This window comes from Protobothrops mucrosquamatus, unplaced genomic scaffold (assembly GCF_001527695.2).
Source record: "Protobothrops mucrosquamatus isolate PMUCROS unplaced genomic scaffold, P.Mucros_1.0 scaffold4177, whole genome shotgun sequence".
In the NCBI taxonomy this organism is placed as follows: domain Eukaryota; kingdom Metazoa; phylum Chordata; class Lepidosauria; order Squamata; family Viperidae; genus Protobothrops; species Protobothrops mucrosquamatus.
In genome coordinates this window covers 19,749-42,278 of record NW_015390102.1, presented here as the reverse complement: position 1 = coordinate 42,278, position 22,530 = coordinate 19,749, and the positions used below count along the sequence as shown (strand labels likewise).

The 22,530-nt window shown below is 37.2% G+C and overlaps 1 protein-coding gene across 1 annotated transcript in view; it reads left to right on the top strand.

Annotated features, from left to right (window-relative positions):
* Window positions 1–22,530, top strand: part of DPF3 (double PHD fingers 3) — a gene marked incomplete at its 5' end in the record, with an annotated part of 98,233 nt that overhangs the window by 68,552 nt on the left and 7,151 nt on the right. The window contains 2 exon segments of the mRNA XM_015828044.1: window positions 7,020–7,098; window positions 10,373–10,510. Coding sequence (XP_015683530.1) covers window positions 7,020–7,098; window positions 10,373–10,510 — 217 coding nt within the window.

Here is a 22,530-nt window from a genome sequence, read left to right as displayed (position 1 = left end):
TGGTTAATTCATACCTGCAAATTCTCTGTGGGTGGCTCACTGGTGTTTTTCTTTTTTCCGCTCTCTGATCTTTAATATAAAGCCATCATGAAGTGAAATGATATAGAAAACACTCATATATAGTGATGGCACATAACTTGCACTATTTGCTGCTTGTTTTCTTTCTTTCTTTCTTTCTTTCTTTCTTTCTTTCTTTCTTTCTTTCTTTCTTTCTTTCTTTCTTTCTTTCTTTCTCTCTCTCTCTCTCTCTCTCTCTCTCTCTCTCTCTCTCTCTCTCTCTCTCTCTCTCTCTCTCTCTCTCTCTCTCTCTCCCTCCCTCCCGCCCTGGTGTGTGTGTGTGTGTGTGTGTGTGCGTGTGTGTGTATTTCCCTTGGCAGTTTCAAAGCAGGGATGAGCTGGCTATTGATCAGTCTTCTCCACATGATGCTCCAGCTGCAGGCTCTCACTAATCAGGTCCCCTGGCAAGAAACCCACGCAGTAGGCAGATAGCTCACCTCACCTCCTACTGTTGCTGCTGCTTGGCTGTCTCAGCCCACTGGGGTGAACTGTTGCAGGCTCTCGGAACTGAGAGAAGCCCAGCCCCTACAAGGTCCCTGGAGCAGCTTCCCAGCAGAGAACTCTATTATATTCACTAGGACTGATCTACTCCATCAGCAGCCTCATAGTAAATGTCCTAGTTGGCAGAAACAAGAGCTGTGTTGTTTCCAGGTACACTACAAGATGCTAAGTACAGAATGCAGGAAGCATCCAGTGCTAGAATTAGGGGGCTACAGAAAAATCTCCTCTTTATCACTTTAAATGCAGGCTTGCTCTGTTCTAATGGGAGATGGGGTGGAGTGCATTCTAAAGAGAAAAAAAAGGTATATTTGAGGTGACTTTCTCTCCATTCTTTCTTTTCTCACACTTTTCTTCTAGCCAAGAACTGAGAGTAAAAGAAAGTTCAGGTTGGGGCAAGGCATGGGGGTGGGGGAAGCTTGCAATCTTTGCCCATTTTGTCTGTGTGAATTGTATAAGTTCTACTCTCTGCAGATGAAGCAGTTCAGCATTTAAAGTAAGATGGCCATTATTCCCATTTTATTTATTCATTAAAAGATGGAGCGGGAGAGAAGCAGCTCTGGGTCACTGACCAACCTGCACTAACTTAGCAAGGGTTTGGGAAACCTGCACTGCTTAAAAAATAGAAACAAGCAATTTTCTCTTATTTTAGGATTTTACATCTATGGCACATTGTCAGTTTGATACTTAAGGATGACCATAGGACACAGAGGCAGACATAACTGCACCTCTTGATTGTTCTACCATCTTGGCCCTAGCTGTGCCTATTTCCAGAGTGTATTTTTGAATTTGGTGAATGATGGGATGTTAGTAAGCAAACAGAGTAAGTTTGTAGTAAACAGAGTAAGTTTTAGAGCTGGTCCACATCTGTTCCTTATTAGGGTCTATTAGAAAATATTTTTCTTACTGAAAATTTGAAGAACTCTTTGATACTATTCCAGGCTATACATTAAAAAAAAATGGAGAACAGGGTCTTGAGTTGTCAGTAACAGTACTCTGATAGAAAACAGAATTGGCAGAGAGATTATCTGATTACAATCTTCCCAACCATGCAGTACTGTGCTTTTAATTTCTATTCAGAACACCTGGATGTGCAAAGGCAGCTCTAGTGTGTAACTCAGGAGAGAAGCTGCCTTTTTCCTAGAATTACATGGCTACTATAAAGAGGCCCGTCCCCTTGCCCAAACCCTGCAAAGTTCTAAAGTAGGGTAGAAGTAGAGAAAAATAAAGTTCTACTTTTAGGCAAGAAAAACCAAATGCATGGGTATAGAATAAGTGGTATCTGGCTCAATAGTACTAACTGGAAGAAGAATCTTGGAGTCCTAGTGGACAACCATTTAAATATGAGCCAGCGTTATGCTGCAGCTGCCAAACAAGCCAACATAATCCTAGGCCACATTAACAAAAGGATAGAATCAAGAACACATGAAGTATCAGTACCATTTTATAATGCCTTGGTGAGACCACACTTGGAACATTGCATCTGGTTTCGGTCATCACGATATAAAAAAAGATGTTGAAACTCTGGAAAGAGTGCAGAGATGATTAGAGGACTGGAGGCTAAAACATATGAACAATTGCAGGAATTGGGCATGTCTAGTTTAATGAAAAGTAAGACTAGGGATGACGTGATAGCAGTGTGTCAATATCTAGCTGCCACAAAGAAGACAGGGTCAACCATTCTCTAAACTAAGCACCTGAAAGCAGAATAAGAAGCAATGAATGGAAACTAATGAAAGAGAGAACCAACCTAGAACTAAGGAGAAATTTCCTGATGGTCAGTACAATTAAACAGTGGGACAGCTTGCCTTCAGAAGTTGTGGGTGCTTCATCACCAGGGCTTTTTTTCAGCCGGAACGCGGCGGAACCGCGTTCCGGCACCTTTTTCCGGGCCGGCCGCACCGGAAATAGCCCCTCCCAAATTTTACTTGCATTCCTGTTCTCTAAAGGGGCGGTCCTAGGGTTTGATGAGGGCGTGGCCAGGTTTGAGTTCCGCCACCTTTTCTCCGAGAAAAAAAGCCCTGTTCATCACTAAAGGTTTTTAAGAAGAGACTGGAAAACCACTTATCTGAAATGATATTGGGTCTCCTACTTGAACAGTAGGTTGGACTAGAAGACCTCCAAGGTCCCTTCCAACTCTTATTCTATTATTCTAATATATTACTTCTGTTTAACACAGCAATTATGCCTAAACTGGCATCAATATATATTCATGCATGTATACAATATTTGTGCAGACGGGCGTTTCATTTTGCTCCCTTTTTAGCAATGTTGAGAGGCCCATTCTAGTCTCAAAATATGGGTTGCTATTTGCAACCTGGATTCCAGGTAATAGAATTCCAGACTGTAATTTTAAGGCTTCAAGTATCATCCTATAACAATGAAGCCATAACTTGAGACAGTGCAAGAAGGAGAGACTGTCATCTTCTCTGATATGCCAATTAATTCTTTAAATTCAGGGAGCTGTTTACACCAAGGGACATTAAGCAAACACAAAGGACATTCCATTTTCAGTCTGCCATCGAACAGTTCAACATCTATTACTTCATTCTTAGCCCATTGTATGAATCACCTGAGCTTAACATTGAGTTGGTACTTAAGGGGAATAAAAGAATTGGAATTCTGTCAACAATCCATTACTATTGTTCCATGAAGTAGTGAAGTTCTGTCACTGCTTGAATCACATGGAATTTGGGGAGGCATCTCATTCCTGTTCATATATGTCATATACATAGCCTCAGTTCTCATTTCCTGCACGTTTAGCAGAAAGTATAAAATGGACATGACAATATATTGAAGCCCATCTCAGAGTGGTAATGCTCTATTTGGTCACTATCCAGGGCAGTGTTCTTCAAACTTGGCAATTTTAAGTTGTGTGAACTTCAACTTCTGGAATTCCTCAGCAAACTTGGGAGAACTTGCCAACCTTGAGCAACTATGGTCTGTAGTTTCTGTAGAAGCATAATTGCTATGGAACAGGAATGGGCAATCTTTTGTCCATTCTCTCCAACAAATGGAAAAAAGCTAAGGCCCATAATAATGATAGGATGCTACAAATGGGAAAACAAGTTCTTTTATTTTTTCCAGATCCTAGGAATAATTTTTTAAAAAATGTTAGAAACACTTTTTAAAAATGTTTGATTAAAAACCTAATGTGTCTGCAGATTATCCAAGCTGTAAGCACAGTATTTGCTTTACTACTAAACTATTCCAACTCGGATCTCAGTTGAGAGGATACACATGAAATCTCTCTATCATGTTAAGACTGATCATGGTCCTAGTATATTAGCTGCTAGATCAGCCTACTTTGTCCGATAGAACCGTGCAATATCTCAATGAAAGATGAATTGCTTTCTCATTTCCTTGCTTTCTCTTATCATCTCTTTGCAAGATGCCATAATTTGAATTCTTATATTAAAACGTAAACTTATTATTGATTTTTATATGTTTAGGTGAATGCCCAACTTTATGTTGAAAACTAAAAAGCAATTACTAATTTAATAAGATAACAATTAAAACAGAGCATATTGTTAGACCTCTACTTTTAATGTAATCCCAATTGTGGAAAACAGAAATATCATATTGGCCTTGTGAAAGGTGTCCTTGTTTTAACTTTAATGAACCTCCTCAGAGGAGGAATTAATAAAGAGGTTGAAACTTAGTTCTTTTCTTTGCTAACCCTTGCAAGTTGAACTTTGTATATTGATGCTATTATTACTCAGAGATTCTCTGAGGATTGCCAAGGTGTTCTGACTCTCAATAATTTAGTAATAGGAATTAAAATTGCCAGGAAAAACTAAGGATGTCTGCCACGTCTGATCATATGCTAATTACATAGTTCTTGCCCTTCGTGTTCCTCATCAGTTGAATGTGGTTATTAATTGGTTGCTTTTTACAAGGATTTTGGGTAGTCATGCTGGCTACTTTTAATTTTGTAAAATTTTGTAAAATTAAGATTCAGTTTTTGTATAAACACAATGGTCTAGTGTACAGATAGTCCTCCATTTATAACCACAATTGGGCCTGGAATCTTGGCTGTTGAGTGAAGCAGTCATTAAGCTAGATGCCACATGACTGCTTCACTTAACAATCATAATCCCAGCTCTCCCAGTGGCAGTTATTAAGTTGGTGTTTGTTCACATTTTTGGCCAGATTTGAGGTATGTTCATCCAGCACACAGAGAGAATTATATCCCCACCCACTCACATGTGCATGGAAGAGAGGGGAAATCCTTCAGTGCAAGGGAGAATAGATCTCAAATGCAACAAGCACTCCTCATGCAACCTTCCTGTTGGCTTCCCCAATGACTCTTTGGGCAAGCCAGCAGTAATGATTGCAAATGGTGATCACATGATTGCAGGGCATTTTGCAACATGTTGTAAATGCAAATAGGTTGCCAAGTTCCTGAAATGCAGTCATGTAAGTTGGGCAGGCCAGCACAATGTTTTACAATGCCTAGAAGTGCTTTACAGTATGCATTCTGAGGCTTTCGGCCTGTGAAAGGTTGTAAGTCAAGGACTATCTATATGACTCATGGAATGAAGGACATTGATTTCTTGAGACACTGTTTTGCACCTAGCCTTAATTGATGGACCTTGCAGCTCTAAAAGGAGGCACAATGGCTCAGCATTTAAAGAGGCTGAGTTTGTCAGGTTTGACACCCAAGCATTGTGCAATGGGGTGAGCTCCTGTTACTTGCCCCAGCTCCTGCCCACCTAGTAGTTTGAAAGTATGCAAATGCAAGTAGACTAATAGGTACCATTTTGGTGGGAAGGTAAAAGTGTCCTGTGCATCTTTGGTGTATAGCCATGCTGGCCACATGACCATGGAAAATGTCATCGGACAATGCTGGCTCCCTTGACCAAGAAATGGAGATAAGCACCACACCCTAGAGTTGGCCACAACTGAACAGGGAAACCTTTACATTTAGCTTTTGCAGCTTATAAAAATAAAACATAAAGTAAATCAACTTGCCCACCCTTGCTTTAATGTATTCTAATTATTTCACATTCATTTCCAAGCTTTAGTCTCTCTCCTTGGAATACTTCCAATACATGTGATTGACTTATGTACACCAGATTTTCTTCTAAAACAAATGGGACTTTCTCCTTCTCAGCACTCAGCTGCCACTTGCAATAGATTTTCTGAAGCAATCTGGATCTTCTAAATTATATCTAGAATGTAGGTTCCTAATTAATTGTTTCAGAGAACTAATAAGAAAGGATCCAATGCAGAAAGAATACAGATGAATGAATATGCCAGTCCTTCCAAATTTGTGCAGGTCCCTTTCTTTCCATAGCATGATTTCATTTTTAAACCTGGGTGCCTTCATCTGTCCTCCTGGCAAGCATTCCCATTTGGCTGCATTTGAGTGCTCCAAAGCTGCTGTTCTGAAGCTTTTCAGCTGTATACATCAATTCTTGCTATATGATGGCAGAAGCTGAAAGCAGCTGTAGATGACTAAATGCCACAGACTGAAGCAATGAGAGCATGCATGAAGCTCTCAGTTTGTGCTTCAAGGGTGGTTGTCTCTTTGCCAACCCCCTGAGGCCATTATGGGAATGTTGATAAAGAGATTCGAAGGCCAAAGACATGTGAATCCACAGAAAGCAATTTGAGGATTTATAAAATGGTGGAGCACTAAAATCTGAGACTCTAAAGCACAAATTATACAGCTAACATGGATGTTTTCATGTTTATTTTGTATACATATTTTATACACTTCAATGAAGATTAGGTGCAGTTGCAAATGATTATGCAACAGTATGCATAACAGTGATAGTAAAATTATTCAGTGGTAACCTAATGTACACACCCCATCAACCACGACTTTGAAAAAAGAGACATTTAGAAATCAAGGTACATATATGGGACTAAGTATTTTATTTTTTGCTTCTCTTAATTCTAGCAGCATGTATTTTAATTTAATTTTAATAGGCCTCATTTCACAAATTATTCGTAGTTCTTTTGAGAATTCAAATAGGATATGAAAGAGTGAACTGGGTGCTATGTTGCAATTCCCACCTGGTCCAAGGCAGTGTGGAACAATGAAATGGGAACTTCTCAATTTCCAGAAGCTGCAACTTAGATAGGGGAGAAGAGCAGCACAGCAGTACTAATGTTGTTTGAGGACCCTAGTAGTACCCAAGCATATTGTTCTACCAATCTATGTGGACACAATTGTTACATCTTCCTGACAGAATCAATGACTAGAATAGATGTATGTTTCTTGTGCTGCAGAATCTACAAGCAGCTCTTCAACTCAATATCAGAAGTAACTTCATATTTTCAAAGCTAGTGCAAATTCGTTAATCTGCTCAAGAGCAGCTATTCTCATGAATATGTAATAGCAATGATGACAAAGCAGAAAGTTCACTGTATGATTTGTAAAATTATTTTGAGTTTAATGTTTTGGGATAACTATAAGGCGTAGTTTTTGCATTAATATCTTGGTTTCATTCTAGGCCCGAGGCTCTGGTGGTGGTAGGCGAAGGAATGATGTTTCTTCTATGGATGACCATGACAAACCTTATGTTTGTGACAGTAAGTAATCTCCAGACTTTTACTCAACTTTTTATAATATAATTTTTACTGAGAATTTGATTACAGCAATAAAAAAAACCAATAGACTTAGAGAAAAAGAAGAGAATAGAAAAAGAAAGAAGAACAAGAAAAGAAATATATAAAGAAGTGATCTCCAACCTTTATCACAACCAATATAACTCTTCGCCTTCTTTTAATGTCCTGGAGAAAATCCATCTATAGTATATAGTTGCTAAAACACTGACTAGATGGCACATGATCAATAAGTCAATCAATCATTATATTGATGGTTTTTTCTCCATGGGTACAAAATGTATGTTAAGTAATCATCTACATATCAACAAGTACCTTGACCCCGTGGGATGTGTTACTATTTTATTTATTTGGACTATGTTTTGTCTCCATCATATGTGTGAAGAATATTTTTGTTTAAAGGAAATTCAGTTCAAAAACAACATAGAATTTCCAATATTCCCTTCAGTTTTAGGTGCTTTGTCCCTGATAATTCACTTTAGAGAATTTTGTTCCATCAAGTTGAACACTTTTCTTCCAAGGTAAATGTAGAGTGCAAAGTGACAGATGTTTCATGCAAATAGATAGCATAATTTCTTATTAGTCGTGCACTATATTTTTCTTACTATTTTTTAGAAGAAAAGGCATTTACTATAATCTTAAAGTCTTCTCAGCAGTGACCATGTCATTCTTGGCTTTTGCCTTTTAATTAATGTTCTTGGTTAATAACAGTGTTGAAATGCCTGTGTTGCATAAGAATCACTGTTGTTTTGTTCCTGATGACTAATACAAATTAGTGTAGGTTTTTTCTTCCCATGTTTCAAGGCAGTTGCCCTGTACCCCTTACTTCTGTTTCTTTTAGGCATTTTTCTTCCATGAACTCATTTCAATTTGATAGCTGTAACTCCTAACAGTGGAAGTAATATCCTGAATTTTGCACATTAGCTTGCTTTCTGTGTTACAGATAGATGGGATGCCTAAAATATGTTCAGTTTAAATATTGGTTATTCATTTCACACTTGTCAGTGCAGAATGTATCTATATCATATCATAATTCTGTACATGTTTTGATAAACAATTAATATTTATTCATTATCCCAGATATTGCAACTGGGATTCCCAAACATTGCATTTGTGACTTTCCGGCTCTCTGAAATCGTGCCACTGAGGTTTGGCAGATAAATGGCTGATTTTTTTCTTCCAAAGACTTAACACTCACTTAAACTAAGTTTCATTGGGGGTATCTATAGTATGTGTTTGTCTTGAGAAAAGCGGGTCCAGAAACACACACAAAAGACCACAAAGACATAAATACTATAAACAAATTCATAAATACCTAATGCAAATGAAAATCAGGGATCACATATTACACTTTCTCTGTGCTTGGATAGTGCATTTTAGTGCAGAGTGCAGAGTGCAGATGGAGAGAAGTGCATTTTAGTGCAGATAGTGCAGAGATGAGCAACAAAGATGATGAGGGGACTGGAGGCAAAAACATGGTTGTTGGAATTGGGTATGTTCAGTTTAATGAAGAGAAGGACGAGGGGTGACATGATAGCAGTGTTCCAATATCTCAGGGGTTGCTACAAAGAAGAGGGAGTCAAGCTATTCTCCAAAGCATCTGAAGGCAGGACAAAAAGCAACAGATGGAAACTAATCAAGGAGAGAAGCAGCCTGGAACTCAGGAGAAATTTCCTGACAGAACCATTAATTAGTGGGATGACTTGCCTCCAGAAGTTGTAGGTGCTCCAACACTGGAGGTTTTTAAGAAGATATTAGACAACCATTTGTCTGAAATGGTATAGGGCAGGGGTAGGCAACCTTGACTTTTTTTATGACTTGTGGACTTCAACTCCCAGAATTCCTGAGCCAGCCATGCTAGCTCAGGAATTCTGGGAGTTGAAGTCCACAAGTCATAAAAGAGCCAAGGTTGCCTACCCCTAGTATAGGGTTTCCTGCTTGAGCAGGGGATTGGACTAGAAGAGCTCCAATGTCCTTCCTAACTCTTTTATTGTGTTAATCTGTTATTTTTATTCTAACTTACTATATAATGCACAACAAGTAGATTTAAACCAATCTACTGTATTGAGTAAAGACTACGAGAGGACAGCTTTTGTTTAACTTAACATGAGATATGCAGCAGTGAATTCAGCTTTGATCACTAAGGCTCAGCAACTGGTTTCAACTCAACTAATTTAAAGCAAAGTCTCACCTTGTATTTTATACTCAGATATGGAATAGGCTTTTTTTAATTAGGCAGCACATAGTCTAATGTCTCATAGTCTTTACTCAATACAGTAGATTGGTTTGAATCTACTTGCTGTGCATTATACAGTATTTAGATATTGCATGTATATTTAGCATGTGCCTCAGATGCAGGATCCAATTCTCCAAATGGTGGTCATTTCTAGATGATAAGAGACAAGATGGGTAGGGTAGGAATCAGGGAACCACACATAGTAATAGCACTTAGACATATACTGCTCCAAAGTGCTTTATGGCACTCTCTGAACTGTTTACAGAGTCAGCATATTGCCCCCAACAATCTGGGTTCACATTTTACCTATCTCAGAAGGATGGAAGGCTGAGTCAACCTTGAGCCGGTCAGGATCAAAGTCCTGGCTATAGGCAGAGTTTAGCCTGCAATACTGCATTCTAACCACTGTGCCACCAGGCTCACATACACAATTGAAGCACTGACTTTTGGTTTACATGTGTCACACAACCATACTTTAAATATCATATTTGTAGGAGAAGGACTGGCAGAGGCAAGAGGCAGAGTTAAAAGAGGGATCAGACTAGAATCTCTACATAGCCACAAATGGACTAAGTCCAACCTCCCCTTGAATTTGGTTCACCCTTATCTAACTCCAAGCAGATGCTGTCCATTAGTTGAGAAGATTCCGTGCATAGATTTTTAGCAATAAATCAGCTTAATAGGACTTTTTTCCACTAACAATGTTACTTTTAATGAATGTAATGCTTAAAGCAGCAGTACAGAGCTGTTCAAAAGCCTGAAAAACATCAGGTGGCTTTAATGAATGTCACAGATGTTCTGTACTCACACTATGGTTCATATATGATATATGGTTCAAAGCAATTCTTCTGTATAATTCTTTGGGATGCAAGAAACAGAAATAGAACTTTTGTTGACTGACATAGGCAGACAACTTGTATAGAAGTATGTAAGATGAGTTCTGTACTTCTGATGTATCATTTGCTGCATCCTGTTCATTGTTCTCTGCATCTTCTGTGTTTGTAGTCTGTGGCAAGCGCTATAAGAATCGACCAGGACTGAGCTATCACTATGCTCACACTCACCTTGCTAGCGAGGAAGGGGATGATGCTCGAGAACAGGAGACACGTTCACCACCTGTCCACAGAAATGAAAATCATAAACGTGAGTAGGATATATGTGCCCCGTTATATTTTATAATGTAATGCTCCAGTCCCTATTTACCCTCCCATTGCTGCATCCATCTTTGTATTACAGTTGTGACTACCCTTACTTTGCTCCTCTGTGAATTGTTAGGACCAGGCTTTTAATGGAGCTAATTAGCTGCAGCTTTTCCAGATGCTGAGCTCAGCTAATCCAAAATTTGTCTCAGACTTCCCATTAGCTCAGCAAGCAGGTCACTTTCCATCACTGTTCCTCTGGGAAAAACATGTGGAGAAGAGACAAGTCAGTAGCTTTCTGTGGTTCATTTTGAGAACAACATATACATTCTCTTTTTGTTTCTGCCCTTTTTTCTTGTTACTGGACAAAATTCCCAAGCTCCTAAAACTCCCTCTTAAGGGATCAAATAAGAGACAAAGGTTTTAGTTAAAGAAAAAGATTTACTGCTGGCTGTAGATCTAACAATATTTTTTGCTCCAGAAACTTTTGGACATTATAAAAAATGTAACGAGGCTCTATTTGCCTCATTTTTTTTATGACAGAAGGTTGGATGTTGGATTGAACCCTTTATAACTTTTTATAAAGCGTTGCACCTTTCTAAGAGAGGAAATGGCTGAAGGAACATGTTGCTTCCCTAGAATGTATTTTATAATACGAATGTGGTATTGGAAGTAAAATAACATTGGTGCTAAGATGTAACTCTTTATTGATGAGAATAAATGGGGAAATGTTAAGTTGCATTCCTGTCAAAAAAAGCCTAAATAATAATGGCTTTTTATCAGGTGAAAGCGTAGCTGTAGGCTGGGTTTTGGTCTCTTTTTAGAAGTACAATTCTAAATTTGAACAAACTGGTGGTATAATATAAAATGCTGCTTTTATTTTTATTTTTAATAACTAAATACAAAAAATTTAAAAGAAGGGAGGAAAGCTGAAAAAAATAATTTATAGCAATACATATCAATAACTTGGAGCCATGATTCATTACAGCCATCCATGGTTTTCTATATTAATCAATTCTCTAAACCACAGAATTGTTGGAGCCTTATATTTATCTTTCTAATGCTGAACAATTCATATTTTGATTGTAAATCTATTTTTTTTGTCCAGAATTCAACTCTCATATGATTGAGTTAAATGTAAACTTATGAAAATATTAAATCTCATTGAATTAAGAAACAAATTTGATAGTCTGGAGCATATGTGCTATTTCTTTTAAAATATGATACATACAGTATATGTATCTAGCTATTTAAAAAATAAAACTGCAAATATATGCAAGGAAAAAACCCTAAATGATTCAGTGAATCAATTAGCTAATTTATTAATGTCAGTGCAATGGCTAATGATAACTTTCTATGAATTATTTTACATATGTCATAAAATATATTGTCCATTTTACTTGTTTTGAAAAAAAAATCCAGAATATAATTTCATACGTTTTTAGAACAATTATCCCACAAGATTACCAATAACACAAATAAAAGAAGTAGTGGATGGCTGTTATAAAAATATTTCTAATAAAATAATTACATGAATAAATAAACAGCCCCAAGTCATCAAATATCTTAAGTTAATTACTCAATCTTCAGTTGTTCACCAATCATATCTCCGTGTAGAGAAAGTTTCAAATTAAATCCACTTTCATGTTTCTGGCAAATGTGATGCCACTGATAGGACCTCCCTTTCACCCAGATCTGATTTATGGCAGAGGATGTAGAGTTTGCAAAGCATGGGAATCGAATATTTTCAGTATTGGAGAAAGAGTCAAAATACATTTAAATAGATTACTTGACATGATAAAATCTCTTAAAAAGTATATGCAGTGAATTAAGTAAACAGATGTAGTAGCCAAAAAACATTCATTTTGCTATTATATCATCTTGTCAGTTAACTCCTAAGTTTATTGTCCCTTCCCAGTTCAGTGAGTCCAATAATTCTAGCCTTTCAAATCCTTTTGTTCTGAACGATTACAACTTTGCAAGAATTCTTATGGCTAATGGTAAATTATTAGAGCTGGGCTGAGTCTGCAGGGTGGTGGGTTAGAGCAGTGGTGGGATTCAAATATATGAACAATCGGTTCTCTGTGTGGATGCCACTTCCAGAAGTCCATTCTGGGCCTGGGCAACAAAAAATTAGCTTACTGGTTCTGCCGAACTGGTTCGAACTGGCTGAATCCCACCACTGGGTTAGAGGTCTTGGATTTCTCCCAGAATGCTGTTGCATTCTGTATGTTCCCCTATCTTGTTGTCAGCCAGTGGCATCTATAGGCTGAGTCAAAAGGTCCAGTTGTTGCAATGTAATCAATTTCCTTGCCCCTTGTGTGGTAATGCTCCCAATATGTGAATGGATTTGCACATTATCTTCTTGGAATTGTAGAAAGTTGTAATCTGATTGTCCCAAAGGTGCTTTTCAAAAGGCAACTGGATTTCCTTGTTTTTTTTCTTTTTTCCTTCAAAATGTTTTGCTTCTCATCCAAGAAGCTTCTTCAGCTCTGTCAGTTAGTTGCCTATTGAAAAGTATCTTTGGGAAAACCATGACCAAGAGGATTGAGAATCTCCATAGATATCTATAGCCTGGTTGTCTAAGAAGACATTATTTGACTTTTTGACAGAATTACGTTTTCTGTGCCAACCACAGTGGTTTCCAGATTGTTTCAAGCAAAAACTGGAGCTGATGACTGTGGCTAAGGTCAAGGACCCTATCTTCTTTGGAACCTCTCTGGAGAAAGAGAATAGGAGAGATTGTCCATGTTGTTCTCCATACGGTTACTCCTCACAAGGAGATTGGAAGGCAGCAGTCTCCGGAAGATGGGTGAAATCAGGAGATGAGGGAATTTGCCATTCTTGCTCCAATAGCTTTAAAAATATACTGAGTTCGCACGTCCTTTGCTCTAACTACTTTCAGAAAATGCCCATTAACTACTTTAAAGAAGTTAGACATCTTCAAAACGACAAGGCCCTCAATTCTTCATATAAGAAAATGAAACTATATAAGCTTTAAGAATTTAAAATAAACAGTAAAAAGGTTTTACCTATAGGAAGTTTTAAATGAATTAAGAAAGCATTAGAAGATATGATTTTGCATTTTAAGACTTTTAAAATTAATTTTAAAGAATAAATGCCTTTTTGTGACAAAGCAAAATTATTTTTTTGTTATTGGGGACATAATAAGATAAGTAATACTTGTAATGGCATTCAGAGATATTTTTGAGGAATTGCACGGAGACTTTGTATCAATAATGGCAGCCGTGTTCTTCTGTTCCTAGAAAAAACTGTGACAGAAAAAGATTCTGAATAAAACCTATCTGACAACAATATAAACTAGAATTTATTAGTGAATATACAAAATAATAATAAAAAACCAGACGAGGCTTTTAAAATTAAAAAGGAAATAAAAATACCAATCCCAGAGACCTGGATTGAGAGGGGGGAAAAAAACATTGCTAACTGGAATTGCTTACAGATAAGAGTTGAGTTATGGCATGAAGAATTTTATATCTGTTAATAAGGAGAAGGTTAATAAAGAGGAAGTGAAGAGGCAATGAAACTGTTTCTACTTGTGAAGAGGGTGGGAAGTTGTTCTTGGTTTTTTTTCTCTATTTTTCTTTCCTTTTGGATTTCTTGCACTTTTATTCTCATTCTTCATATTATCTTTTATTATGGTAGTTAAAACTTTTAATAAAAACATTTTTTTTTTAAAAAAGGAAAACCTGTTCTTCATATATTCTTCCTTGTAATTTTACCAGATATTTACAGTCAGGGCCTGACAAATCAGGAAATAAGCTTTGTGAAAACATGTATTTTGTTAGCCATAAGCTGTCCTGGTCCTGACAAGATGCCTACTTTGAAATCCCTCACTGTATGTATCTACAGTACTTTATTTCTATCTCTCCATTCATCTTTCCGTCCATTTACCAACCCCCCCCCCACATATAATTTTTAAAATCTGAAAGGGAAGAGAAAAATATTACGAACAGTTTTATTTTTATGGGCTTGTGGCATATTAGGTATCATAACTTTATCCTAACTATTGGAAATAATATTCAGCTATTTATTTGAATTCTGAAGTTTCGGTAGCTATTCCTGATACATTTCCAGGCTTGTCTTTGCCATCACAAGAATCAGAAATTGCTATTTAAATGAACTTGCTTAAATGAAGTTGAGTAGCCGCTCCCACATTCCAGTTTCTTGTCTGTGATTCCATGGAACCTGGATCATGCACCTTATTTGGGGTTAGTAAGAAATTTGCCTATCACTGAGACAATCACAGCCAAAAATAAAAAATAAAAATAGAGGTGATATGATTTCTCAGTGTGTTCCTTAAACAGTCAGAGGGACTGGCTATTTAGAAATAAACTTTTAAAATAAGCCTGGTGCTCCCCATTTCTGACTTTAGGTATTTTTCCAGGCTAATGGAATGGCTAAACTAACAGCCCTTCTCTACTCACTTTATTAAACTGTCATATAAAAGAAGGTTGAAAGTAGAAACATTGGAAGAGAATACCTATTATTCTATGATAAGGCTTCTTAGAGCATTTGGTACCTAAACAAGAAAGTTCAAGTGGTTTCTGCATAATTTTGTATATTTTGCTTTAGACTTTTAAAGTTTCTTCTGAACAGAGTATTCAAAGAGGTTTACATAAATGTAAAGCATTCCATGATTAACCCAATGGAGTAGAAGGAAACAAATAAACACATATGCTAGAAAATAAACAATTTTCTAAAGGAAACAGAAAATTCTAACAAAATGTAGACTAAAAATTCTTAAAACATAGGGGCCTCCAACCAATGGAAACAGATAAATAAAGAGGGCCTAAATGTAAGAAATAATCCTTGTATTGGGAACTGCAACAAGAAGTGCTCCATTCTCATAATGTGAAAGATATTTTATCTGTTTTGAGACTATATTGATGTCTCCACGGGGGGGGGGGTTTCAAGTACAGTCAATTCAATTTCATTGGTCAGATTTAAATTATGCTGTGATACATGTATTATTGCTATACATGTAATTGTTTATATTGCTGTTCCATAGTTAGATGATTTCCTTGTACATGGAATAAGCAAGGAAAGAGTGCCAGTTCTTCAAATCTTGCTAGGGTTGGGTGGCTGTTGAATTTAGATTTGACAGAGCTGCATTGTTACACAGGCCATTTCCTCAGTTGTGATTTATTTATAGCATCATCTAGTATCACCCAGCCACTGTTGAGGCAATATAGAACCTGTCCTCATTACTATTATCTTGGCTAACAATGACTGGATGATGCTATAAATCATTAAAGAGAAAATCACTAAAGACTGAACTTGAAGAATCTTCTCATTAGCATGAGTACAAGATGAACTGATTGGAGACAGAACAGAACATCTCCTGATGGTTTAATGAAGATGTCCCTTTAAGGCAATTGTCTCAAATATTTTTTGTGGTAATAGGAAATAGAAATATGTTCAGTTTCACCAGTGAAGTTGCTGCTAGTGACGTTGGAATAAAGCCTGAGTAACATGTGCCCAAGAACCAGCTCTTGTCCACATAGAACAACTCCTCTCAACATTTCTGCAGCTGTGTTTTGTAACTTCTGAAATGGTTAAATTCTCTTGGAGAGTGTGATATAAACAGTCATTTACTGCCCTTTAAAAAAAACACAACCCAAATCTGGTGTTCCAGATGGGCTACAACTATGTGCAATGGAAGGACTAGCCTTGGAGAACCACATATTAAGATAATTTCCATCACGAACTGCTTTAAAAACGTGTTCTTCTAGGAGAGAAAGAAGATTGATTTATTTTCCACGTACAGTGAGAGAGAAAAATTGTGCCTACCACATAAGCTAGTCTCCTGAGATATCTTTACATGGGCCAACATTCTAACAAAGAATTTATGTGCAAAAATATTTTTAAAATAGCAATAGTACTTAGACTTATATACCGCTTCACAGATCTTTACAGCACTCTCTAAGCAGTTTACAGAGTCAGCATATTGCCCCCAAAAATCTGGTCCTCATTTTATTGACCACAAAACGATGGAAGGCTGAATCAACCTTGAGCTGGTCAGGATCAAACTCCTGGCAGTGGGCAGAATTAGACTGCAACACTGCATTCTAACCACTGCACCACCATGGCTCCTATCCACATAGAACAGTGGTTCTCAACCTTTTTAATGCCGCGACCCCCAACCGGTCGTAAGTCGAGGACTAAACCGGTCATAAGTCGAGGACTGAACCAGTCGTAAGTCGAGGACTACCCAACTGGTCGTAAGTCGAGGACTTTCCCTGCCTGGGAGCACCGCGCATGCATGGTTCCACCCCCTGCGCCAGCCGAGGTGTAGCTGGCAAGCGGCAGAGATGGAGCAGGCCGACCACCAGCTGGCCCAGCCCAAGGGGTAAGGCACCCGCCGAAAAAGGAGAAAAAAATGGCGGACAGCCTTGCTTGGCGACCCCCGTGAAATGGTCGATCAACCCCAAATGGGGTCGCGACCCATAGGTTGAGAACCGCTGACATAGAACAACTCCTACCAATATTTCTGCAGCTGTGTTTTGTACAAGTAGTCCTCAATTTATGACAACAATTGGGATCAGCCATTAAGTGAGTGACACCCAATTTTATGATGTTTTTGGAATGGTTGTTAAGCAAATCACCATGGTCGCTAAATGGATTAAGTGAATCCAGCTTCCCCTATTGACTTGCTTGTTGGAAGACCCCTGGGCAAGTCCCAAATAGTGATTATGTGACCCTGAGGTACTGCAACTGTCATAGATACATGCTGATTGTCAAGCAAACAAATATTGATCACCTGACTGTGGTGATACTCTGATGGTCAAGAACCTGTTGTAAGTTACTTTTTTCACTGCTTTCATAATTTTGAACAGTTGTTAAATGAATGGTCATAAGATGGGGACTACCTGTAATGAAAAATCCATGGCATGGCCTCAGGCTTTCCCATTTAATTCTGAGAGCAGACCAAATTATTTAAGTTTGATTGTGTATATGTAGGTTCTAAATTTCTGGGATATCAATATGTGCAAGTTTAACTAGCCTGCGCATTGGTCTGGCCTTCACAATAGCCATCTTTTTTGCTGTTTAAATTTTATTAAAAGGAGATAAAAACTAACAAAACCTAATACAAAATAAAGAAAAAGAAGAAAGGAAAAAAAGAAATGAAGAAAACAAAAATGCAAAAAGAAAGGTGAAATGAAATAGAAAGAAGATGCTTCCAATTTCCTTTGCAAATACAAATACAACTGTCATGGTTCTGATAGATGAGACCAACTAAAACAGAACTCTGAGGCTTGAGTTTTCCTCTAAGAACATGTTTATTGGCTACAAAGTATTGGCAAGGTCAAAAGTGAAACCAAGATTAAAGTTCCCTCCAAAAAGTTACAATATTACAAAGTTAAACTTCCCACCCTAGTACTATGCAATCAACTACATTTCCCTATAGAATAGTTTGGCGGGCTTTCTAACAAAATGCTCAGCCCTTCAGTCTAACGAACAGAGATGACCTTGGTTCCCACCGGACAGAGAATTGTTTAGACTAGCATAAAAATTCCATAACCCTCCTCCCATTCTTGTGGCAACCAAAAATAAACAAGATGGTTTCTGCCAGATTTGTTGCAGAGTTGACAACAACTATGTTTGTAAAATGAACCTTTACTCTATGGTCACAAAAATAAGTTTTCTTTTTATTATCTAATGTTTTCTAATCAACAGAACAATAAGTCAAAAGTTAATTACATTCAGTTTCCTGTGAAAATTTTATGAGAGGTTACCTGCCAGCAATACATGTTGTCTTAGATCTAATTGAAGATGTTGTTTTTAATCGAAGAAGTCAGTTTATCTATTTCTGCAAGTTCCATCATCTTTACAAACCATTCTTCCATTGTGGGTGATGTTGAACTTTTACACTTTTGAGCATATAATAATCTTGCTGCAGTTTCATATATAAAAACAAACTTCCATGACTTTTTCCCTTGTGTATTCAGTAGTTTCAAAATAAAAGCCTCTGGTTTCAATTAGTCATTAAAATCTTTAAATTGGTGCATGCATTTGTATCCATAATTTTCTGGTATCTACTAAACATGATAAAATGTCCCTTCATGTCATTCACATTTCCAGCATAAACCTTTATCCATTCTAGATAATTTATCTGGTGATATATGAACAATTCAGTATTTTATAAAATTTCCCTTTAAGTTTACAACATAATGTAAATTTCAAACTGTTTTAAAAGGGGTATTCTTTTCTCTTATGTAAAATTCTGATAGAAATGTCTTTCAAAACAATTATATCTGTATTATTCATTTCTAATCTTATACAAAAATGTTATTGCAGAACTTGATTCCTGATCATCTTCTTCCTAACAAAATATACCAGATTTGTTCTACCAAATCTAGAATTTATTTTTTAAACTTTATTAGTTTCTGGCTTCCTATTTTCCTCTTCCCAATTCAAAAAAATTGCCAAGACTTTAATCATCCTTTCTCTAATATTTTCATCATAAGCTCCTGGAATAGCTCTAAGTCACATACAAAATTCTTTCTCTCCCAGTTTCAATAAGGTAAAATTATCTAAAATTATCCCCCCAGATCTTTATCAAGCACTTCTGTCTTACTCTGTAAAATTTCTACTTTATCATTGATTTGTTTTACCTCTTCAGATACTTCAGATACTTCAGATATGATGTTTTTGGAATGGTTGTTAAGCGAATCACCATGGTCGCTAAATGGATTAAGTGAATCCAGCTTCCCCTATTGACTTGCTTGTTAGAAGCCCCCTGGGCAAGTCCCAAATAGTGATTATGTGACCCTGAGGTACTGCAACTGTCATAGATATATGCTGATTGTCAAGCAAACAAATGTTTATAGAATGATTCATTTTTTTATTATTTCATTCAAGTTCCTTTTTATTTTACAAGTTGTTCTTTTTTCAATAAGTTTCTACCTTAGAGCCCTTTCTTCAAATAATTTCTGAAGCAAATCTGTGTAATTGTTTTCTCTCAAAGCTGCTCTAGTTATCTCCTCCTGCCCTCTGTTGCAATTTTTCTAGTAGTTGCCATTGTATATTATAACCAAAATTTAAAGTATCTCAAACAAGCAAGAGGAAAAGGAAGGCTTCCCTCTCTCCATAACTTCAACCCACATCACATCAAAACATCACTTTCTAGTTCAGTACCTAACCTTTTGATGTGCAGAGTCCCACAGTTAAATGCACACTTTAATGATAAAGTAAAAGCGTTCTCACAAAGGACTGGTTTCTTTAAGTAGCTAAATTCGAATTTATGCCAAAGCACTTTCCTCAAAAATAAAAATAATTTAAAAATAGGAAAATAACTGTTCACTTTATCCATTTTAAAACTTTCTTAAACCTCTTGTTAAGCTTTTTGCAAAATTTTCTTAACACTTTAAATCCTTAGAATCTCTTTTCTTTGTAATCTTGAAAAAAAGGTTTAAGCGAAAAGAATCTTATCTATGCAGCAAAAGAAATCTTTCCATATCTTTAGATTAATTATTTTTAAAAGTGGTTAAGAAATTAGGTTAGCAAGGCTTGATGTTTGTGTAAGCTACACTGCAATTGTAAGCATACAATTCTGGGACTCCCTGCAATTCAATTCCTGCACCGACTGCAAAAACTTCCATTTCTGTAGTTTGCCCATGAAGATCTAGAATGCATAAGGGTTATCTCATGATCTCCCTTTGATCCAAGAAGTTTACTGCAGCGAGCATCCATCTTCCAGTTGGCATTCTCAGCTGTTGTGTCTCTTAGTTTCTTTGGAGACCTCAGCCTGTCATAATTCCTTACCAGAAGCCCCACAGTCAACATCTCCATTTTATGCTATATACAGTTAATTAGATGCACAAATGCACACATCTGATCCTGCCCTTACATACACACACACACACAAAGAGACAGAGACACAGAGACAGGAAAGAAAGAAAGAAAGAAAGAAAGAAAGAAAGAAAGAAAGAAAGAAAGAAAGAAAGAAAGAAAGAAAGAAAGAAAGAAAGAAAGAAAGAAAGAAAGAAAGAAAGAAAGAAAGAAGGACACACAATTCTGCTTCTGTTTGGATAATTGTTTACAGCTTGGAGTTCAATTCTCTCCCTCCCTCTTTTTCCACATGGCAGGATATGATTTATGCCATCATCTATCTTCCATGTGAATGTGCTGTTAATATACCTAATACACAATTGTTAACTGGTTCTTTTGTGCCAAGGGATGAGGCAGAGAATGTCAGATCCATCTACTTCTGGAAGCATTTGTGAATCAGATCTGACCAACCTACAATGTCATAAGTCTGGGTTTTGTGAAATCTCTCTGCCTAGCTTTTTGGGAGGGCATAAATTCATATGCTAATCTTCAGCTTTCTGAAATGGATAGAAAGGGCAGAAATACAGTAAATAGCAATCCACTGTTTATTCCCTTAGCTGCATGGAAAGCAAATTAAGCAAACCAATTAAATGAAGGCAAACAAAACCACATTGAAATATAATGGGGGTGAGAAGGTAATAGACATCTTATTTCCGAGTGGCTTTCTTACATATTCCCTTCCCCTCTGGTTCTTCTGTTTCTTCTAATCAAGCATCACCTTGAGGCAATATCTGTTGTAGTAACAGGCCTGCTGATGCTGAATCTGTCAAAAACAGATATTGATTTGCTGCCTGATGCCAGCTAAACAGCTAATAGCATTTGTTCCTCTTATTATCTCCAGTCCTGTTTCTTTTTCTGTTTGGAATGGATCACAAGTAGATTATTCAGAAAATTATTGAAGCTGAGTCTGATCATCAGTGAGTCAGTATGATACAGCAACAGAGGATCCATGAGGATATTTCTATTTTCCAATCTTTGTTGTCTTTCTGTTTCCTGCTTGGGAGAATTAACTTTAAAAAGACATAAAGTGTCCATCTAGTTCAGCGGTTCTCAACCTATGGGTCGCAACCCCATTTGGGGTTGATCGACCATTTCATGGGGGTTGCCAAGCAAGTCTTTCCGCCATTTTCCCCCCTTTTCCGGCAGGTGCCTTACCTCCCTTGAGCTGGGCCAGCTGGTGGTCGGCCTGCTCTGTCTTTGCCGCTTGACAGCTACACCTCGGCCGGCGCAGGGGGTGGAACCACGCATGTGTGGCGCTCCCGGGCAGGGAAAGTCCTCGACTTACGACCAGTTGGGTAGTCCTCGACTTATGACCAGTTTAGTCCTCGACTTACGACCGGTTTAGTCCTCGACTTACGACCGGTTGGGGTCGCTGCATTAAAAAGGTTGAGAACCACTGATCTAGTTGAAGCTTAGGTTTGCTTTCCCAGACCAACACTTATTTTCTTTTCTCTTTGCCTAGAGATATTGCTTCTTCATATTTCAGAAGTTTTCAAACTTTTTCAGACTGGGTAACCTAATAATTTTTTTTTAAAAAAAAAAGCCTCCCAGATTTCCTGACCAAGGGGTAAACTCTAGTTATAGAAAACTGACTGTTTTCCTAGGTAAGCTTTTCTTATTTTAAAATACTAGTCAGATCTTTTGGACCACTCATGTTATTACATATTTTTGCCTATCAATATAAATGTATTGGTCAGTATTGATTGCATGATTTCTTGTACTTTTTTTTTTTACTGTTTCCTAAATATTTCTGAAAGCAATTTCATCTGTCTCCTTTTCATAGCAACTACAAGTAGTCTTGGTTTAGCAACCACAATTGGCACCTCAGTTTTTAAGCGAAGCAATCACTATGTGAAATTGCAAGTGTGCTTATGACCTTACTTCAGCTTTCCTTTGCTTTAGGTAACTGAAGGTCCTAAGTACGAGGATTAGTTACAGATTTACTGTTTCATCATCATATAACTTTGAGTAATGTTGTATGAGGCAGTCACTAAATGAGGACTACCTGTATAACCAAGGCAGTCATTCTGTGTCCAGCTGGTACAGAATAGTAGAAATAGGGCTCTGCATTATTTAATTGCACCAGAATTCCACTCACAAATCATAAACAGGACAATTTATAAACAAATGTAATACAATGTTTCATTAAAACCATCATAGTTTGAAAAT